General features: G+C 31.8%; 1 protein-coding gene across 5 annotated transcripts in view; it reads right to left on the minus strand.

The window, feature by feature from the left end:
• homer2 (homer scaffold protein 2) overlaps positions 1–21,382 on the minus strand; it is a 72,915-nt gene that overhangs the window by 27,672 nt on the left and 23,861 nt on the right. For 3 of the 5 annotated variants that reach the window (XM_061975324.2, XM_061975322.2, XM_061975325.2), the window contains exons 3-5: positions 15,010–15,141; positions 4,473–4,592; positions 3,046–3,179 (exon numbers count right to left, since the gene is read on the minus strand). In XM_061975324.2, coding sequence (XP_061831308.1) covers positions 3,046–3,179; positions 4,473–4,592; positions 15,010–15,141 — 386 coding nt within the window. The remainder of the gene's footprint in view (positions 1–3,045; positions 3,180–4,472; positions 4,593–15,009; positions 15,142–21,382) is intronic. The other 2 variants (XM_061975323.2, XM_061975326.2) reach the window with 1 other exon arrangement.

The following is a 21,382-nucleotide window of genomic DNA, read 5'->3' on the forward strand; positions in this document are numbered from 1 at the left end:
CCCAACTCTACATGCCCCTAAAGCTGACCAACACGCCGGATTGTAGTCAGCTGGAGGCGTGTCTTAATGAAATTAAACATTGGATGTCCGCTAACTTCTTGCAACTCAACGCCAAGAAAACAGAAATGCTGATTATCGGTCCTGCTAAACACCGACATTTATTTAATAATACCACCTTAACATTTGACAACCAAACAATTACACAAGGCGAATCAGTAAAGAATCTGGGTATTATCTTCCACCCAACTCTCTCCTTTGAATCACACATTAAGAGTGTTACTAAAACGGCCTTCTTTCATCTCCGTAATATCGCTAAAATTCGTTCTATTTTATCCACTAGCGACGCTGAGATCATTATTCATGCGTTCGTTACGTCTCGTCTCGACTACTGTAACGTATTATTTTCGGGTCTCCCTATGTCTAGCATTAAAAAATTACAGTTGGTACAAAATGCGGCTGCTAGACTTTTGACAAGAACAAGAAAGTTTGATCATATTACGCCTATACTGTATATACACCTTTATATACATATATACATATACATATATATATACCTATACTGGCTCACCTGCACTGGCTTCCTGTGCACTTAAGAAGTGACTTTAAGGTTTTACTACTTACGTATAAAATACTACACGGTCTAGCTCCGTCCTATCTTGTCGATTGTATTGTACCATATGTCCCGGCAAGAAATCTGCGTTCAAAGAACTCCGGCTTATTAGTGATTCCCAGAGCCCAAAAAAAGTCTGCGGGCTATAGAGCGTTTTCTATTCGGGCTCCAGTACTATGGAATGCCCTCCCGGTAACAATTAGAGATGCTACCTCAGTAGAAACATTTAAGTCCCATCTTAAAACTCATTTGTATACTCTAGCCTTTAAATAGCCCCCCTGTTGGACCAGTTGATCTGCCGTTTCTTTTCTTTTCTCCTCTGCTCCCCTTTTCCTTGAGGGGAGGGGGGCACAGGTCCGGTGGCCATGGATGAAGTGCTGGCTGTCCAGAGTCGGGACCCGGGGTGGACCGCTCGCCTGTGCATCGGCTGGGAACATCTCTACGCTGCTGACCCGTCTCCGCTCGGGATGGTGTCCTGCTGGCCCCACTATGGACTGGACTCTTACTATTATGTTGGATCCACTATGGACTGGACTCTCACAATATTATGTCAGACCCACTCGACATCCATTGCTTTCGGTCTCCCCTAGAGGGGGGGGGTTACCCACATATGCGGTCCTCTCCAAGGTTTCTCATAGTCATTCACATCGACGTCCCACTGGGGTGAGTTTTTCCTTGCCCGTATGTGGGCTTTGTACCGAGGATGTCGTTGTGGCTTGTGCAGCCCTTTGAGACACTTGTGATTTAGGGCTATATAAATAAAGATTGATTGATTGATTGATTGATAAAAATAATGTACATAATAATAATTATAATAATCAACATAATAATAATAATCATAGTAATGTACATAATAATAATAATCATAGTAATGTACATAATAATAGTACTGTACATAATAATGTACATAATAATAATAATAATAATAATGAACATAATAATAATAGTAATGTACATAATAATAATAATGTACATAATAATAATAATAATAATGAACATAATAATAATAGTAATGTACATAATAATAATAATGTACATAATAATAAAGAACATAATTATAATAGTAATGTATAATTATAATAGTAATGTACATAATTATAATAGTAATGTACATAATCATAATAACAACAGCAGCCTGATGTACACAAAGTGAGAGGGCTAATGCTAATTGGTTAGCCTGCACACATCTGGATCAGTGCTGATCTCCCATCTGGAACATCTGCTCTTCTACTTTCATGCATGGATCAAGTCTGATCCAGGAGAGGACCAGGATCATGCCAGCAGCGAAACAAGATGATATCAAACAAAATCATCCCAGCAGCGATACAAGGTGACATCAAACAAAATCATCCCAGCAGCGAAACAAAGTGATATCAAACAAAATCATCCCAACAGCGAAACAAGGTGATATCAAACAAAATCATCCCAGCAGCGATACAAGGTGACATCAAACATGATCATCCCAGCAGCGATACAAGGTGACATCAAACAGGATCATCCCAGCAGGGATACAAGGTGACATCAAACAGGATCATCCCAGCAGCGATACAAGGTGATATCAAACAGAATCATCCCAGCAGCGATACAAGGTGATATCAAACAGCAGCGATACAAGGTGACATCAAACAGGATCATCCCAGCATCGATACAAGGTGACATCAAACAGGATCATCCCAGCAGCGATACAAGGTGATATCAAACAGCAGCGATACAAGGTGACATCAAACAGGATCATCCCAGCATCGATACAAGGTGACATCAAACAGGATCATCCCAGCAGCGATACAAGGTGACATCAAACAGGATCAGCCCAGCAGCGATACAAGGTGACATCAAACAGGATCATCCCAGCATCGATACAAGGTGACATCAAACAGGATCATCCCAGCAGCGATACAAGGTGATATCAAACAGAATCATCCCAGCAGCGATACAAGGTGACATCAAACAGGATCATCCCAGCAGCGATACAAGGTGACATCAAACAGGATCATCCCAGCATCGATACAAGGTGATATCAAACAGGATCATCCCAGCAGCGATACAAGGTGATATCAAACAGAATCATCCCAGCAGCGATACAAGGTGATATCAAACAGAATCATCCCAGCAGCGATACAAGGTGATATCAAACAGCAGCGATACAAGGTGACATCAAACAGGATCATCCCAGCATCGATACAAGGTGACATCAAACAGGATCATCCCAGCAGCGATACAAGGTGACATCAAACAGGATCATCCCAGCATCGATACAAGGTGACATCAAACAGGATCATCCCAGCAGCGATACAAGGTGATATCAAACAGAATCATCCCAGCAGCGATACAAGGTGACATGAAACATGATCATCCCAGCAGCAATACAAGGTGATATCAAACAGCAGCGATACAAGGTGATATCAAACAGAATCATCAGAGGTGATATCACATACCTTTGTTCTGCTTCACTTTCAAGCTCAGTCTTCATCAGGAGCATCTCTGGACCCACTTTGAAGATCTTCTCATCATCAGTGCCATTGAAGCTGGAGGCCTGCTTGGACTCTGGAGATGCTGGTCCAGAGTCCTGCTGGGAACACAAGCAACTTCTTAGCTTCTACACCTTGGACTCTCTGCAAGTCTGCACTCATTCTGGACTTTCTTCCTGCTCAACCACTCAGCCATGATGACCACCTTTCTTTCTCTGGACTCACAACCATCTCATCTGGACTCACAACCATCTCATCTGGACTCTGTGGACTCACAACCATCTCATCTGGACTCTGTGGACTCACAACCATCTCATCTGGACTCTGTGGACTCACAACCATCTCATCTGGACTCACAACCATCTCATCTGGACTCACAACCATCTCATCTGGACTCTGTGGACTCACAACCATCTCATCTGGACTCACAACCATCTCATCTGGACTCTGTGGACTCACAACCATCTCAAACTGGATCCTGTTTGATGTCACAGTCTACATATCAAGTCAATCCAGGGGTGTGTGATACTGACTCTTGCTTGTGATATCAAGTCAATCCCGCGCTAGTATCGGACTTGAAAGTGTCACCAATCAAGACGATAGCCACAAATCATTGAGGGAGTAAAGGAAATAAGACAATCAGTGTAGATATTAGTTAGTGTGTAGCACAGAGAGTAAAGGAAGTCATTTGATGGACGTACAGAAGTAAAAGTGAAACTAAAGTTATGATGAAGTCATTCGATGGATGTACAGAAGTGAAAGTGAAACTAAAGCTATGATGAAGTCATTTGTTGGACGTACAGAAGTGAAACTAAAGTTATGATGAAGTCATTTGATGGACGTACAGAAGTGAAAGTGAAACTAAAGCTATGATGAAGGCATTTGATGGACGTACAGAAGTGAAAGTGAAACTAAAGTTATGATGAAGGCATTTGATGGACGTACAGAAGTGAAACTAAAGTTATGATGAAGTCATTTGATGGACGCACAGAAGTGAAAGTGAAACTAAAGCTATGATGAAGTCATTTGATGGACATACAGAAGTGAAAGTGAATCTAAAGTTATGATGACGTCATTTGCTGGACGTACAGAAGTGAAAGTGAAACTAAAGTTATGGTGCCGTCATTTGCTGGACGTACAGAAGTGAAAGTGAAACTAAAGTTATGATGAAGTCATTTGATGGACGTACAGAAGTGAAAGTGAAACTAAAGCTATGATGAAGTCATTTGATGGACGTACAGAAGTGAAAGTGAATCTAAAGTTATGATGACGTCATTTGCTGGACGTACAGAAGTGAAAGTGAAACTAAAGCTATGGTGACGTCATTTGCTGGACGTGCAGAAGTGAAAGTGAAACTAAAGCAGTGATGTCATGGACTGTACGCCAACACCCACCTTGAAATCAAAAGTATCGTTATTGAGGTCGATACGTGTGCTCCTGATGTCCATCTTGTCTTGAGATTTCTCTCTTGCCATCTTTGCTGCCTCTTTCACTTCCTGGAACTTCTCAGCAAACTGAAAGAGAAAATGAGCTGCAATCAACAACCAACAAGATGAAACATTTAACCACTGGCAGATAATTATTATTATTATAGTACATGTTTATCTCTTTGATGATGATGTATGCTGCCACAAGATGAAACATTTAACCACTGGCAGATTTATTATTTTACTGGGATTTTATTATAGAAACAAGTCTTGCTTTTCTTTTACTGTGAAACAGAAATTGGTGGAAACAACCTTTTGACCCGTTATTGACTATAAAGATGTGTTGTACATCAATGCTTGTCTCCACAAGCTGGATAGTGTGTACCAACAACTTACTCACCATTGTGTGTTATACTCAATGGTTAAGTCAGTGGTTCTCAAACTTTTTTTGTCATCCCCCACTTTGGACAAGGGGGAGTTTTCAAGCCCCACCTGCCCCCATCGCCCCAACAGAGCGCTAATGCCAAGCTTTAACATTTTCAAATTCATTGAACATCAAGTTGTATACATTCGAACTCAATAACATAAAATAACATCAAGTTCAATAATAAATAAAATAACTGTGCAGCTGTGGTATAACTTGCATCAAGTTCAATAATAAATAAAATAACTTCCATCAAGTTCAATAATAAATAAAACAAAAGTGTTATAACTTGCATCAAGTTCAATAATAAATCAAAAAAAGTGTTATACCTTGCATCACGTTCAATAATAAATCAAAAAAACTGTTATAACTTGCATCAAGTTCAATAATAAATCAAAAAAAGTGTTATAACTTGCATCACGTTCAATAATAAATCAAAACAAGTCTTATAACTTGCATCAAGTTCAATAATAAATTAAATAAAAGTGTTATAACTTGCATCAAGTTCAATAATAAATCAAAAAAAGTGTTATAACTTGCATCAAGTTCAATAATAAATCAAAAAAGTGTTATAACTTGCATCAAGTTCAATAATAAATCAAAAAGTGTTATAACTTGCATCAAGTTCAATAATAAATCAAAAAAAGTGTTAAAACTTGCATCAAGTTCAATAATAAATCAAAAAACGTGTTATAACTTGCATCAAGTTCAATAATAAATAAAACAAAAGTGTTATAACTTGCATCAAGTTCAATAATAAATCAAAAAAAGTGTTATAACTTGCATCAAGTTCAATAATAAATCAAATAACTTGCATCAAGTTCAATAATAAATCAAAAAAAGTGTTATAACTTGCATCAAGTTCAATAATAAATAAAACAAAAGTGTTATAACTTGCATCAAGTTCAATAATAAATCAAAAAAAGTGTTATAACTTGCATCAAGTTCAATAATAAATCAAATAACTTGCATCAAGTTCAATAATAAATACAATAAAAGTGCCACTTTGCAATCTTTGCAAAAAAAAAAGGAGGAGCTATGCATTTGGCAAGACAGGGCAAGTGACAGCACTTTGCCCCAGGAGAGCCACCTTGCTTCACTGTGAAACAGCACGGCTGTATGATCAGCTCCCATTTCCTCACACAGTGCAGAGAACAGTCGTGCTTTCAGTGGTCGTGTTTTGATCAAATTTACCGCGCTCACAACATCTGTTAAAACCTCATTGAGTTCGGGGCTGAGCTGCCTTGACGCGAGTGCTTCCCGGTGAATGACACAGTGTGTGCCCGTCACATTTTTGTTTCTCTGCAGGCGCTGGCTCTGGCTCGACGACCTTTGAGGTGCGAGTCACAAATGTATATATTTGTGTAATTGTGATCCACACATTAGCCTGCTACCCATCCGCGCGAAAGTTTGTTCCGCTTAGCCCCGCCCCCATTAGTTACTGTTGCTATGTCTGTCAAACTTTCGCTCCTACCGAGAAATATAAAGCCTACAGTAAAAATAAGTACCGGTAATTTCCATTTATTTATATAGCGGATTTCACAGACAGAATCACAAAGTGATTTACAGTGTGTATAGAAAATGAAAGCATAGTAAAAAAAAATAATCTAAGAATATAATAATTAAAAAAAAATTTTTTTAAGTGAAATTTCCTCCCGTTCCTCGCGCCCCACCTGTCATGTCTCTATTCCCCACCAGTGGGGCGCGCCCCACACTTTGAGAAACGCTGGGTTAAGTGGACATCTTTATGTGCTGGACGCCTCAATCATTGCTATGTATTCAACTTCAAACCCTTGTTACGTTGAATGAGTTTAAAGCGTCTGTATGTACATGTGTTATTAATGTTGTACATTTGATGTTTTATGTGTTGTTTACTGTTTTTAATGTAACCTTGCTGCTGGTCTCCCTTGGAAAAGAGATCTTTGATCTCAATGGGATTTTTACCTGGTTAAATAAAGGCTAAATAAAAAAATAAAAAAAGATTATTAAACTAAAAAGATATTTTAATGCCATAGTTGCCATGACACAAAATGTGATGTGTCATGTGAAATGAAAGTCATGTGATGTGTCATGTGATGTGTCATGTGATGTCACAGTCTGTGGGACATTTGCTTCCAAGATGGCGTGGGCGAGCAGTTGGAGACAGAAGTTAAGTGACAAACACCTCAAATGTTTCTTCTCTAGTGTGGCCAACAACGATGACACTTTTCAGCTTTTATATCCTAATGTGTGACATTTGAAAATACTCTTCACTTTGACACGACCACTTTTAAATGTTTACCTCTTAAAATCTCTACAAATGTCTAAAATGTCAACATCAAAAAAGGCAAAAAGGTTGAAAATGTTTTAAAGTGGTTAAAAATTGTAATATTTTAAAACGTCAACACAGTCTTAACATTTCTAGAAATATTTTTGTGGTTTTGAAAAAAATTTTAAATGTCAAAAATATTTACAATGTTTAAAACGTTTTGAAGTGGTTTAAAATGTTAGTGTTTAAAACGTTTGTGTTTTAATATATTTTTAATGTCAAAAACGTCTAAAATGTTTTAAAATGTCTATAACCATTTAAATGTTTAAAATGTTAAAGTTTTAAAATGTTACAAATATTTTTACTACATTTTAAATATGTTAAAAATATTTACCAAAGTTGAAAGTGTTTGAAAATGTTTAAAATGTGTTGTGGTGGTTTAAAATATTTGAAGTGTTTGACATGTTTAAACATTTATTAAAATATTTAGCAAAGTTGAAAGTGTTTAAATATTTTAAACCACCTAAAAACATTTTAAACATCTTAAAACACTTAACTTTGGTAAATGTTTTAATACATTTTAAATCATGTTAAACACTTTAAATATTTTAAACCATCTAAAAACATTTTAAACATTTTAAAAGTGTTTAATATGATTTAAAATGTATTAAAACATTTACCAAAGTTAAAAGTGTTTTAAGATGTTTAAAATGTTATGTCTTAAAATGTTTACCAATGTTGAAAGTCTTTTAAAATGTTTTAAGGCGTTTTAAAATATTTAAATTGTTTAACATGTTTTAAAATGTATTAAAATGTTTACCAATGTTGAAAGTGTTTTAAGATGTTTAAAATGTTTTAAAGTGGTTTAAAATATTTAAAGTGTTTAACATTTTAAAAATGTATTAAAATGTTGAACGTTTTAAAATGTTTTACAGTTGTTTAAATTATTTAAAATGTTTAACATGTTTTAAAATGTATTAAAATATTTACCAAAGTTGAAAGTGTTTGAAAATGTTTAAAATGTGTTGTGGTGGTTTAAAATATTTGAAGTGTTTGACATGTTTAAACATTTCTTAAAATATTTAGCAAAGTTGAAAGTGTTTAAATATTTTAAACCACCTAAAAACATTTTAAACATCTTAAAACACTTAACTTTGGTAAATGTTTTAATACATTTTAAATCATGTTAAACACTTTCAATATTTTAAACCATCTAAAAACATTTTAAACATTTTAAAAGTGTTTAATATGATTTAAAATGTATTAAAACATTTACCAAAGTTAAAAGTGTTTTAAGATGTTTAAAATGTTATGTCTTAAAATGTTTACCAATGTTGAAAGTCTTTTAAAATGTTTTAAGGCGTTTTAAAATATTTAAATTGTTTAACATGTTTTAAAATGTATTAAAATGTTTACCAATGTTGAAAGTGTTTTAAGATGTTTAAAATGTTTTAAAGTGGTTTAAAATATTTAAAGTGTTTAACATTTTAAAAATGTATTAAAATGTTGAACGTTTTAAAATGTTTTACAGTTGTTTAAATTATTTAAAATGTTTAACATGTTTTAAAATGTATTAAAATATTTACCAAAGTTGAAAGTGTTTGAAAATGTTTAAAATGTGTTGTGGTGGTTTAAAATATTTGAAGTGTTTGACATGTTTAAACATTTCTTAAAATATTTAGCAAAGTTGAAAGTGTTTAAATATTTTAAACCACCTAAAAACATTTTAAACATCTTAAAACACTTAACTTTGGTAAATGTTTTAATACATTTTAAATCATGTTAAACACTTTCAATATTTTAAACCACCTAAAAACATTTTAAACATTTTAAAAGTGTTTAATATGATTTAAAATGTATTAAAACATTTACCAAAGTTAAAAGTGTTTTAAGATGTTTAAAATGTTATGTCTTAAAATGTTTACCAATGTTGAAAGTGTTTTAAAATGTTTTAAGGCGTTTTAAAATATTTCAATTGTTTAACATGTTTTAAAATGTATTAAAATGTTTACCAATGTTGAAAGTGTTTTAAGATGTTTAAAATGTTTTAAAGTGGTTTAAAATATTTAAAGTGTTTAACATGTTTAAAAATGTATTAAAATGTTGAACGTTTTAAAATGTTTTACGGTTGTTTAAATTATTTAAAATGTTTAACATGTTTTAAAATGTATTAAAATATTTACCAAAGTTGAAAGTGTTTGAAAATGTTTAAAATGTGTTGTGGTGGTTTAAAATATTTGAAGTGTTTGACATGTTTAAACATTTATTAAAATATTTAGCAAAGTTGAAAGTGTTTAAATATTTTAAACCACCTAAAAACATTTTAAACATCTTAAAACACTTAACTTTGGTAAATGTTTTAATACATTTTAAATCATGTTAAACACTTTAAATATTTTAAACCACCTAAAAACATTTTAAACATTTTAAAAGTGTTTAATATGATTTAAAATGTATTAAAACATTTACCAAAGTTAAAAGTGTTTTAAGATGTTTAAAATGTTATGTCTTAAAATGTTTACCAATGTTGAAAGTGTTTTAAAATGTTTTAAGGCGTTTTAAAATATTTCAATTGTTTAACATGTTTTAAAATGTATTAAAATGTTTACCAATGTTGAAAGTGTTTTAAGATGTTTAAAATGTTTTAAAGTGGTTTAAAATATTTAAAGTGTTTAACATTTTAAAAATGTATTAAAATGTTGAACGTTTTAAAATGTTTTACAGTTGTTTAAATTATTTAAATTGTTTTACATGTTTTAAAATGTATTAAAATGTTTACCAATGTTGAAAGTGTTTTAAGATGTTTAAAATGTTTTAAAGTGGTTTAAAATATTTAAAGTGTTTAACATTTTAAAAATGTATTAAAATGTTGAACGTTTTAAAATGTTTTACAGTTGTTTAAATTATTTAAAATGTTTAACATGTTTTAAAATGTATTAAAATATTTACCAAAGTTGAAAGTGTTTGAAAATGTTTAAAATGTGTTGTGGTGGTTTAAAATATTTGAAGTGTTTGACATGTTTAAACATTTATTAAAATATTTAGCAAAGTTGAAAGTGTTTAAATATTTTAAACCACCTAAAAACATTTTAAACATCTTAAAACACTTAACTTTGGTAAATGTTTTAATACATTTTAAATCATGTTAAACACTTTCAATATTTTAAACCACCTAAAAACATTTTAAACATTTTAAAAGTGTTTAATATGATTTAAAATGTATTAAAACATTTACCAAAGTTAAAAGTGTTTTAAGATGTTTAAAATGTTATGTCTTAAAATGTTTATCAATGTTGAAAGTGTTTTAAAATGTTTTAAAATATTTAAATTGTTTTACATGTTTTAAAATGTATTAAAATGTTTACCAATGTTGAAAGTGTTTTAAGATGTTTAAAATGTTTTAAAGTGGTTTAAAATATTTAAAGTGTTTAACATGTTTAAAAATGTATTAAAATGTTGAACGTTTTAAAATGTTTTACGGTTGTTTAAATTATTTAAAATGTTTAACATGTTTTAAAATGTATTAAAATATTTACCAGAGTTGAAAGTATTTTAAAATGTTTTAAGGTGGTTTAAAATATTCAAGGTTTTTAACATGTTTTAAAATGTGTCGCATTGGCAAAAATAGGAAGTGCACTGTTCACATTGACATGACCATTTTTTAAATGTGTATGTCTTAAAATGTCTAAAAACGTCTAAAAATGGCATATGTCTAAAATGTTAAAAACATAAAAAAGTTAAAAATGATTGAAATGTTTTAACGTGGTTAAAAGTGTTTAAAATATTTTTTAAATGTATAATGTCAAAACAGTCTTAAAATGTCAAAACATGTTCACAATGTTTAAAACGTTTTAAAGTGGTTTAATTTTTTTTTAATGTCAAAAACGTCTAAAATGTTTTAAAATGTCTATCACCATTTAAATGTTTAAAATGTTTTAAAATGTTAAAGTTTTAAAATGTTACAAATATTTTTACTACATTTTAAATATGTTAAAAATATTTACCAAAGTTGAAAGTGTTTGAAAATGTTTAAAATGTGTTGTGGTGGTTTAAAATATTTGAAGTGTTTGACATGTTTAAACATTTATTAAAATATTTAGCAAAGTTGAAAGTGTTTAAATATTTTAAACCACCTAAAAACATTTTAAACATCTTAAAACGCTTAACTTTGGTAAATGTTTTAATACATTTTAAATCATGTTAAACACTTTAAATATTTTAAACCATCTAAAAACATTTTAAACATTTTAAAAGTGTTTAATATGATTTAAAATGTATTAAAACATTTACCAAAGTTAAAAGTGTTTTACGATGTTTAAAATGTTGTCTTAAAATGTTTACAAATGTTGAAAGTCTTTTAAAATGTTTTAAAATATTTAAATTGTTTTACATGTTTTAAAATGTATTAAAATGTTTACCAATGTTGAAAGTGTTTTAAGATGTTTAAAATGTTTTAAAGTGGTTTAAAATATTTAAAGTGTTTAAAAACGTATTAAAATGTTGAACGTTTTAAAATGTTTTAATTATTTAAAATGTTTAACATGTTTTAAAATGTATTAAAATATTTACCAAAGTTGAAAGTGTTTGAAAATGTTTTAAGGTGGTTTAAAATATTCAAGGTTTTTAACATGTTTTAAAATGTGTCGCGTTGGCAAAAATAGGAAGTGCACTGTTCACATTGACATGACCATTTTTTAAATGTGTATGTCTTAAAATGTCTAAAAACGTCTAAAAATGGCATATGTCTAAAATGTTAAAAACATAAAAAAGTAAAAAATGATTGAAATGTTTTAAAGTGGTTAAAAGTGTTTAAAATATTTTTTAAATGTCAAAACAAGTTCACAATGTTTAAAACGTTTTAAAGTGGTTTAATTTTTTTAAATGTCAAAAACGTCTAAAATGTTTTAAGATGTCTAAAATCTTTTAAATGTTTAAAATGTTAACGTTTTAAAACGTCAACATTTTTTTAACTACATTTTAAATGTCTGAAATGTTAAAAACATATTTACCAAAGTTGAAAGTGTTTGAAAATGTTTAAAATGTGTTGTGGTGGTTTAAAATATTTGAAGTTGTTTAAACATTTATTAAAATATTTAGCAAAGTTGAAAGTGTTTAAATATTTTAAACCACCTAAAAACATTTTAAACATCTTAAAACACTTAACTTTGGTAAATGTTTTAATACATTTTAAATCATGTTAAACACATTAAATATTTTAAACCATCTAAAAACATTTTAAACATTTTAAAAGTGTTTAATATGATTTAAAATGTATTAAAACATTTACCAAAGTTAAAAGTGTTTTAATATGTTTAAAATGTTATGTTTATCATTGTTGAAAGTCTTTTAAAATGTTTTAAAATATTTAAATTGTTTTACATGTTTTAAAATGTATTAAAATGTTTACCAATGTTGAAAGTGTTTTAAGATGTTTAAAATGTTTTAAAGTGGTTTAAAATATTTAAAGTGTTTAAAAATGTATTAAAATGTTGAACGTTTTAAAATGTTTTACGGTTGTTTAAATTATTTAAAATGTTTAACATGTTTTAAAATGTATTAAAATATTTACCAAAGTTGAAAGTATTTTAAAATGTTTTAAGGTGGTTTTTAAAATATTCAAGGTTTTTAACATGTTTTAAAATGTGTCGTATTGGCAAAAATAGGAAGTGCACTGTTCACATTGACATGGCCATTTTTTAAATGTGTATGTCTTAAAATGTCTAAAAACGTCTAAAAATGGCATATGTCTAAAATGTTAAAAACATAAAAAAGTTAAAAATGATTGAAATGTTTTAAAGTGGTTAAGTGTTTGAAATATTTTTTAAATGTATAATGTCAAAACAGTCTTAAAATGTCAAAACATGTTCACAATGTTTAAAACGTTTTAAAGTGGTTTAATTTTTTTTAAATGTCAAAAATGTCTAAAATGTTTTAAGATGTCTAAAATCTTTTAAATGTTTAAAATGTTAACGTTTTAAAACGTCAACATTTTTTTTACTACATTTTAAATGTCTGAAATGTTAAAAACATATTTACCAAAGTTGAAAGTGTTTTACAATGTTTAAAATTGTTCAAAGTGGATTAAAATATCTAAAGTGTTTAACATGTTTTAAAATGTATTAAAATATTTACCGAAGTGAAAATTTGTTTTAAAAAGTTTACAATGTTTGAAATATTGAAAGTGTTTAACATGTTTTCAAATGTTTACCAAAGTTGAAAGGGTTTTAAAATGTTTTAAAATATTTAAATTGTTTTACATGTTTTAAAATGTATTAAAATGTTTACCAATGTTGAAAGTGTTTTAAGATGTTTAAAATGTTTTAAAGTGGTTTAAAATATTTAAAGTGTTTAACATGTTTAAAAATGTATTAAAATGTTGAACGTTTTCAAATGTTTTACGGTTGTTTAAATTATTTAAAATGTTTAACATGTTTTAAAATGTATTAAAATATTTACCAAAGTTGAAAGTATTTTAAAATGTTTTAAGGTGGTTTAAAATATTCAAGGTTTTTAACATGTTTTAAAATGTGTCGCATTGGCAAAAATAGGAAGTGTACTGTTCACATTGACATGACCATTTTTTAAATGTGTATGTCTTAAAATGTCTAAAAACGGCATATGTCTAAAATGTTAAAAACATAAAAAAGTTAAAAATGATTGAAATGTTTTGAAGTGGTTAAAAGTGTTTAAAATATTTTTTAAATGCATAATGTCAAAACAGTCTTAAAATGTCAAAACATGTTCACAATGTTTAAAACGTTTTAAAGTGGTTTAATTTGTTTATAATGTCAAAAACGTCTAAAATGTTTTAAGATGTCTAAAATCTTTTAAATGTTTAAAATGTTAACGTTTTAAAACGTCAACATTTTTTTTTTACTACATTTTAAATGTCTGAAATGTTAAAAACATATTTACCAAAGTTGAAAGTGTTTTACAATGTTTAAAATTGTTCAATGTGGATTAAAATATCTAAAGTGTTTAACATGTTTTAAAATGTATTAAAAATATTTACCGAAGTGAAAATTTGTTTTAAAAAGTTTACAATGTTTGAAATATTGAAAGTGTTTAACATGTTTTAAAATGTATTAAAATATTTACCAAAGTTGAAAGTATTTTAAAATGTTTTAAGGTGGTTTAAAATATTCAAGGTTTTTAACATGTTTTAAAATGTGTCGCATTGGCAAAAATAGAAAGTGCACTGTTCACATTGACATGACCATTTTTTAAATGTGTATGTCTTAAAATGTCTAAAAACGTCTAAAAATGGCATATGTCTAAAATGTTAAAAACATAAAAAAGTTAAAAATGATTGAAATGTTTTAAAGTGGTTAAAAGTGTTTAAAATATTTTTTAAATGTATAATGTCAAAACATGTTCACAATGTTTAAAACGTTTTAAAGTGGTTTAATTTTTTTTAAATGTCAAAAACGTCTAAAATGTTTTAAGATGTCTAAAATCTTTTAAATGTTTAAAATGTTAACGTTTTAAAACGTCAACATTTTTTTTTACTACATTTTAAATGTCTGAAATGTTAAAAACATATTTACCAAAGTTGAAAGTGTTTTACAATGTTTAAAATTGTTCAATGTGGATTAAAATATCTAAAGTGTTTAACATGTTTTAAAATGTATTAAAATATTTACCGAAGTGAAAATTTGTTTTAAAAAGTTTACAATGTTTGAAATATTGAAAGTGTTTAACATGTTTTCAAATGTTTACCAAAGTTGAAAGGGTTTTAAAATGTTTACAAGTTGGGCGCGTGACCAAGCCAACCATCCTCACTTTGTTGGAGGTGACTGGAGTGAAAGTGAAAGTGAAAGTGAAAGTTGTACCTTGGAGAGCTGCTGCTCAGAAGTGAATCCCAGACCAAAGACTGTGTTGGCTCGGCTGTCGGCCCACTGACCAAACTTCTGGGAGGTCTTGGTGAACATCATGTTGGCCACGATGGTGCTGTTGATGATCACCTGTGGAGGAAACAATAAGATGATACTTGTACTACAGTGTGTACTAACAATAAGATGATACTTGTACTACAGTGTGTACTAACAATAAGATGATACTTGTACTACAGTGTGTACTAACAATAAGATGATACTTGTACTAACAATAAGATGATACTTGTACTACAGTGTGTCATCCCTGGTGAAAGAATAGGACTCGAGGTATGATGCAGTAGTACTGCATTACTTCACAGACATAAGGCAAGAATAAGACTACAGTTATAATGTAATGATCATTGTGACCACATAGTCCTGCCTTGCTCATGGGCTTTGGCCTCCATTATGTCTTTTGTTTTGCTGTGCACCGTCAACCTTTGGCTTTTTGACATCCGAGTCGTGTTTGCCTGCATTACTGCCGTCTCTGCATCCCGGGGTTGACAGAAAGTACCATCAGTAAGTGTCATCAAGGTTGTTATCATCAATCAGTAAGTGTCATCAAGGTTGATATCATCAATCAGTAAGTGTCATCAAGGTTGTTATCATCAATCGGTAAGTATCATCGAGGTTGTTATCATCAATCAGTAAGTGTCATCAAGGTTGTTATCATCAATCAGTAAGTATCATTAAGGTTGTTATCATCAATCAGTAAGTATCATCAAGGTTGTTATCATCAATCAGTAAGTATCATCAAGGTTGTTATCATCAATCAGTAAGTATCATCGAGGTTGTTATCATCAATCAGCAAGTATCATCAAGGTTGTTATCATCAATCAGTAAGTATCATCAAGGTTGTTATCATCAATCAGTAAGCATCATCAAGGTTGTTATCATCAATCACTAAGTATCATCAAGGTTGATATCATTAATCAGTAAGTATCAAGGTTGATATCATTAATCAATAAGTATCATCAAGGTTGTTATCATCAATAAGTATCATCAAGGTTGATATCATTAATCAGTAAGTATCATCAAGGTTGTTATCATCAATCAGTAAGTATCATCAAGGTTGATATCATTAATCAGTAAGTATCATCAAGGTTGTTATTATCAATCAGTAAGTATCATCAAGGTTGATATCATTAATCAGTAAGTATCAAGGTTGATATCGTTAATCAGTAAGTATCATCAAGGTTGATATCATCAATCAGTAAGTGTCATCAAGTTTGTTATCATCAATCAGTAAGTATCATCAAGGTTGTTATCAATCAGTAAGTATCATCAAGGTTGTTATCATCAATCAGTAAGTATCATCAAGGTTTTTATCATCAATCAGCAAGTATCATCAAGGTTGTTATCATCAATCAGTAAGTATCATCAAGGTTGTTATCATCAATCAGTAAGTATCATCGAGGTTGTTATCATCAATCAATAAGTATCATCAAGGTTGTTATCAATCAGTAAGAATCATTGAGGTTGTTATCATCAATCAGCAAGTATCATCAAGGTTGTTATCATCAATCAGTAAGTATCATCAAGGTTGTTATCATCAATCAGTAAGTATCATCGAGGTTGTTATCATCAATCAATAAGTATCATCAAGGTTGTTATCAATCAGTAAGAATCATTGAGGTTGTTATCATCAATCAGCAAGTATCATCAAGGTTGTTATCAATCAGTAAGTATCATCAAGGTTGTTATCATCAATCAGCAAGTATCATCAAGGTTGTTATCAATCAGTAAGTATCATCAAGGTTGTTATCATCAATCAGTAAGTATCATCGAGGTTGTTATCATCAATCAATAAGTATCATCAAGGTTGTTATCATCAATCAATAAGTATCATCAAGGTTGTTATCATCAATCAGTAAGTGTCATCAAGGTTGTTATCATCAATCAATAAGTATCATCGAGGTTGTTATCATCAATCAGTAAGTATCATCGAGGTTGTTATCATCAATCAATAAGTATCATCAAGGTTGTTATCATCAATCAGTAAGTGTCATCAAGGTTGTTATCATCAATCAATAAGTATCATCGAGGTTGTTATCATCAATCAGTAAGTGTCATCAAGGTTGTTATCATCAATCAATAAGTATCATCGAGGTTGTTATCAATCAGTAAGTGTCATCAAGGTTGTTATCATCAATCAGTAAGTGTCATCAAGGTTGTTATCATCAATCAGTAAGTATCATCAAGGTTGTTATCATCAATCAGTAAGTGTCATCAAGGTTGTTATCATCAATCAGTAAGTATCATCAAGGTTGATATCATTAATCAGTAAGTATCATCAAGGTTGTTATCAATCAGTAAGTATCATCAAGGTTGATATCAATCAGTAAGTATCATCAAGGTTGATATCATTAATCAGTAAGTATCATCAAGGTTGTTATCATCAATCAGTAAGTATCATCAAGGTTGATATCATTAATCAGTAAGTATCATCAAGGTTGTTATTATCAATCAGTAAGTATCATCAAGGTTGATATGATTAATCAGTAAGTATCAAGGTTGATATCATTAATCAGTAAGTATCATCAAGGTTGATATCATTAATCAGTAAGTATCATCAAGGTTGATATCATTAATCAGTAAGTATCATCAAGGTTGTTATCATCAATCAGTAAGTATCATCAAGGTTGATATCATTAATCAGTAAGTATCATCAAGGTTGTTATTATCAATCAGTAAGTATCATCAAGGTTGATATCATTAATCAGTAAGTATCAAGGTTGATATCAATGAGTAAGTATCATCAAGGTTGATATCATTAATCAGTAAGTATCATCAAGGTTGTTATCAATCAGTAAGTATCATCAAGGTTGATATCATTAATCAGTAAGTATCATCAAGGACTTTGAGGTATCTCCCAACAACTCTCATCATCTCCTCCCCTGGCAGGAAGTAGAAGTGGTGACAGGAGAGATGTGGGCGGAGCATGAGTGACAGGAGAGATGTGGGCGGAGCATGAGTGACAGGAGAGATGTGGGCGGAGCATGAGTGACAGGAGAGATGTGGGCGGAGCATGAGTGACAGGAGAGATGTGGGCGGAGCATGAGTGACAGGAGCAGCTGTGAGTGGTATCAAGTGGGAGAGGAAGTGCAAAATTAAACTGGTAACTCGACGCTACTTTCAGTCTGGTACACTCCTCTTGTCTCCACACACACACACACACACACACACACACACACACACACACACACACACACACACACACACACACACACACACACACACACACACACACACACACACACACACACACACACACACACACACACACACACACACACACACACACACACACTACTACTCTCCATGCCAAAAGAGTACTGTACACATTTAGTAGTATTGTACACACACATAGTAGTGATGTATACAAGTAGTAGTACTGTACACATCTAGTAGTGATGTACACATCTAGTAGTATTGTACACATCTAGTAGTGATGTATACAAGTAGTAGTATTGTACACAACTAGTAGTGATGTATATGTTGGAATAATTGTTTGTAAGTTATCACAAAAGAAACGTTGTATTATGAATGCTGTCTTTCAAGGCCTAACAAGAGGAAGAATGCTCGTGAAACGCCACTGTGATTTCAACACGGACAGATGGCAGGATCTGCTCAACTTCCAGAGGAACTCTCTTTGAAGTGTTAAACGAACTCTCTTTGAAGTATTTCACAAACTCTCTTCCAACTGTTTGGTGACCGAGGTCAACGCTATTTACGACCCGCTGCCCTCTTGAAGTTGCTGTGGTCAGGAGACGGGAGGGGTTATCCATTGTCCTCCAACACCTGCCCCAGCTGGATCCAGGAAGAGCCCAAGCCCGAGAAATCCTCTTCTTGAACTTCAAAGCGACCGAAAACAATGACTGTTTTACATACGTCCCATTCCTGCTGTGACATGTGTTGGTGCGTGAACATTGAATATTGTAATAAAGAGGAGACGAAAACCTTCTTCGTCAGAGCGTGGTGCAGGACTGTACAGAGAGTGCAGTGGCCATGTCTCTCCTCAATATTGAGTCCAAATTGAATTCTGTCTCTGTTTGATTCCTTTCCTTTTGTCTTGTTTAATAGATGTCCTGTGTTTGAACGTGACATCTTATTGGTCCTTCGAGCCGGATTCCAACACGTCTGACGATTCCAGCAAGAATGAGTGAAACCAGAAAGACCATGGCATCCAAATCCTGATTGAGGAACTGCTTTTTCTTCATTTCGGGCTGGAATTGAAAGACTGACGGAAATCCAAGGACAAGAGGAAGGAACGCAGAGAGCAGTGAGTACGTTTTAAATTGACGAAGAAAGAAACGACTAAGAGAAAGCGTGTGACGAGGGTTACGACGCATAGACAAACCCTGTAAATCCTAGGCTCTAACAGGTAAAAAGGCCAAAATTACTGCAGGACGTCGGTGTCCGCGAAAACTGAAATACCCGAAATAAACTAAAAACTAAAATTCTAAAACTGAAGAGGCCAATATACTGCAGGTAAACGGAACCGCGAAAACTGGAATCCGTAATATCCGTAAACAAATATACTAGGGGGAGGCGGAGCCCACAATAATTTGAAATATCCGTAAGCCATTATCCTGGGGACGACGGCGTCCAATGCAGACCTAAAATGGTCTATTCAGAATAAAAACTGAATTTTGCCCGTAAAAAACAATAACCTGGAGAGCGACAGGATCCTCATGAAAAATTGAAATTTCCGTAGATCAATATACTGAAAGATGTGAATGTGAAAGTGTGTGGGAGTAATCGCCATTAGGCTATCACTCCATATTAAAGTTGTGAGAAGTAAATAGTGGGTTATTGTGGATGCTCTAGGCAAGACACCTCTACTGGGGAACCATCTCCAGTAGAAGCGACGTGTACCACAATAATAAGTTAAACCACTATCTTACAACAAAGACAAAAGTTATCCTTATAAGTTCGGCTCTGTAGGGGACGACGGATTACTCCAAATTCTCAAAATGGAAAGAGGGACACAAAGAAACGCAGATCTAATATGGTCTATTACAATCTATTTAAACCAAAATAGAAGACAACAACCACAATGTCAGCGGTTATACCCGACTGCATGTTGGACTTGTAGCAAAGAGGGACATTTTGCAAGAAACTGTCCTGAGAAAAAAAAAAAAAAAAAATTAACAATCAAAGTAACTCAGCATGACTGTTAAAAGACAACACCAATTAGTCATGTTGTCAGCGTATGCAATTAGTGGTAAGATCGCTGCAAACTTGTTTGTTTGTTTGTTTGTTTGTTAGTGTGTGTTTAAGTGTGTATCTTTCCAGGTACAAATTGTGTAAAAACCCCGGAGGTTCAAATAAAAATAGAAATAGGTTAAAAGAAAAAGCAAATAGGAGAAAAATCTCAAAGAGCTAAAATGAGATAAAAGTAAAAATAGATGAAGAAATGGGAAGAAATCAATAAGAAGAATTAATGCAAAATGGAATAAACTAATGTGTACGACAGAGATAATGGGGGTATTGAAATAAGAGATGAAGAAAAGGTAGACTGAAGATATACATGTATGTTTGGATATATAAAGAGCGCTTTTATATATACAAATATATATATATGTATAATTAAATAATGGAACAAATAAAAACCTAGATTAAGAACTATAATAAGAGTTGAGATGTATAGTACGATAAAATGATAAAGTGGGTTACCGTATTTTCCGCACTATAAAGGCGCACCTAAAAACCACAAATTTTCTCAAAAGCTGACAGTGCGCCTTATAATCCGGTGCGCCTTATATATGGGTTAATATTAATATTAATTTTCATAAAGTTTCGGTCTCGCAACTACGGTAAACAGCCGCCATCTTTTTTCCCCGTAGAAGAAGAAGAAGCGCGCGGTGCATGCTGGGATATGTGACGTTTCATTTCCATTTGTGTGTTTACGTAAAGACCCCAAAATGGCTCCTATTAAGTGTGTTGTCTGTCTAATTATAAATAATGCAGACGAGGCGTGTTAACTGAGTTCTCAACGTTTACTCACAGCGTGCTCATAACCACATTCTAACTCCCAGCATACAACAACGCTTCTCAGGGCTACCGCGCATGCTCGTCACTATCGTTGCATGCTGGGTAGTGTAGTTGTTATATTTGCTAGCTCATAACATCACATTAAGAGACACGCTTACGCGCTTAATTCAATACTCGCCGTCATTCCGGGTGGATTGACAAAAGACCTCCAGCCGCTAGATATTGGTGTCAACAGGGCATTCGAAGCTAGACTGCTAACTGCGTGGGAACAGCGGATGACAGAAGGCGAACACACGTGACGTTCACCAAGACAGGAAGACAGCGCCAGACGACA

This window comes from Nerophis lumbriciformis, linkage group LG15, assembly GCF_033978685.3.
Source record: "Nerophis lumbriciformis linkage group LG15, RoL_Nlum_v2.1, whole genome shotgun sequence".
Lineage (NCBI taxonomy): Eukaryota > Metazoa > Chordata > Actinopteri > Syngnathiformes > Syngnathidae > Nerophis > Nerophis lumbriciformis.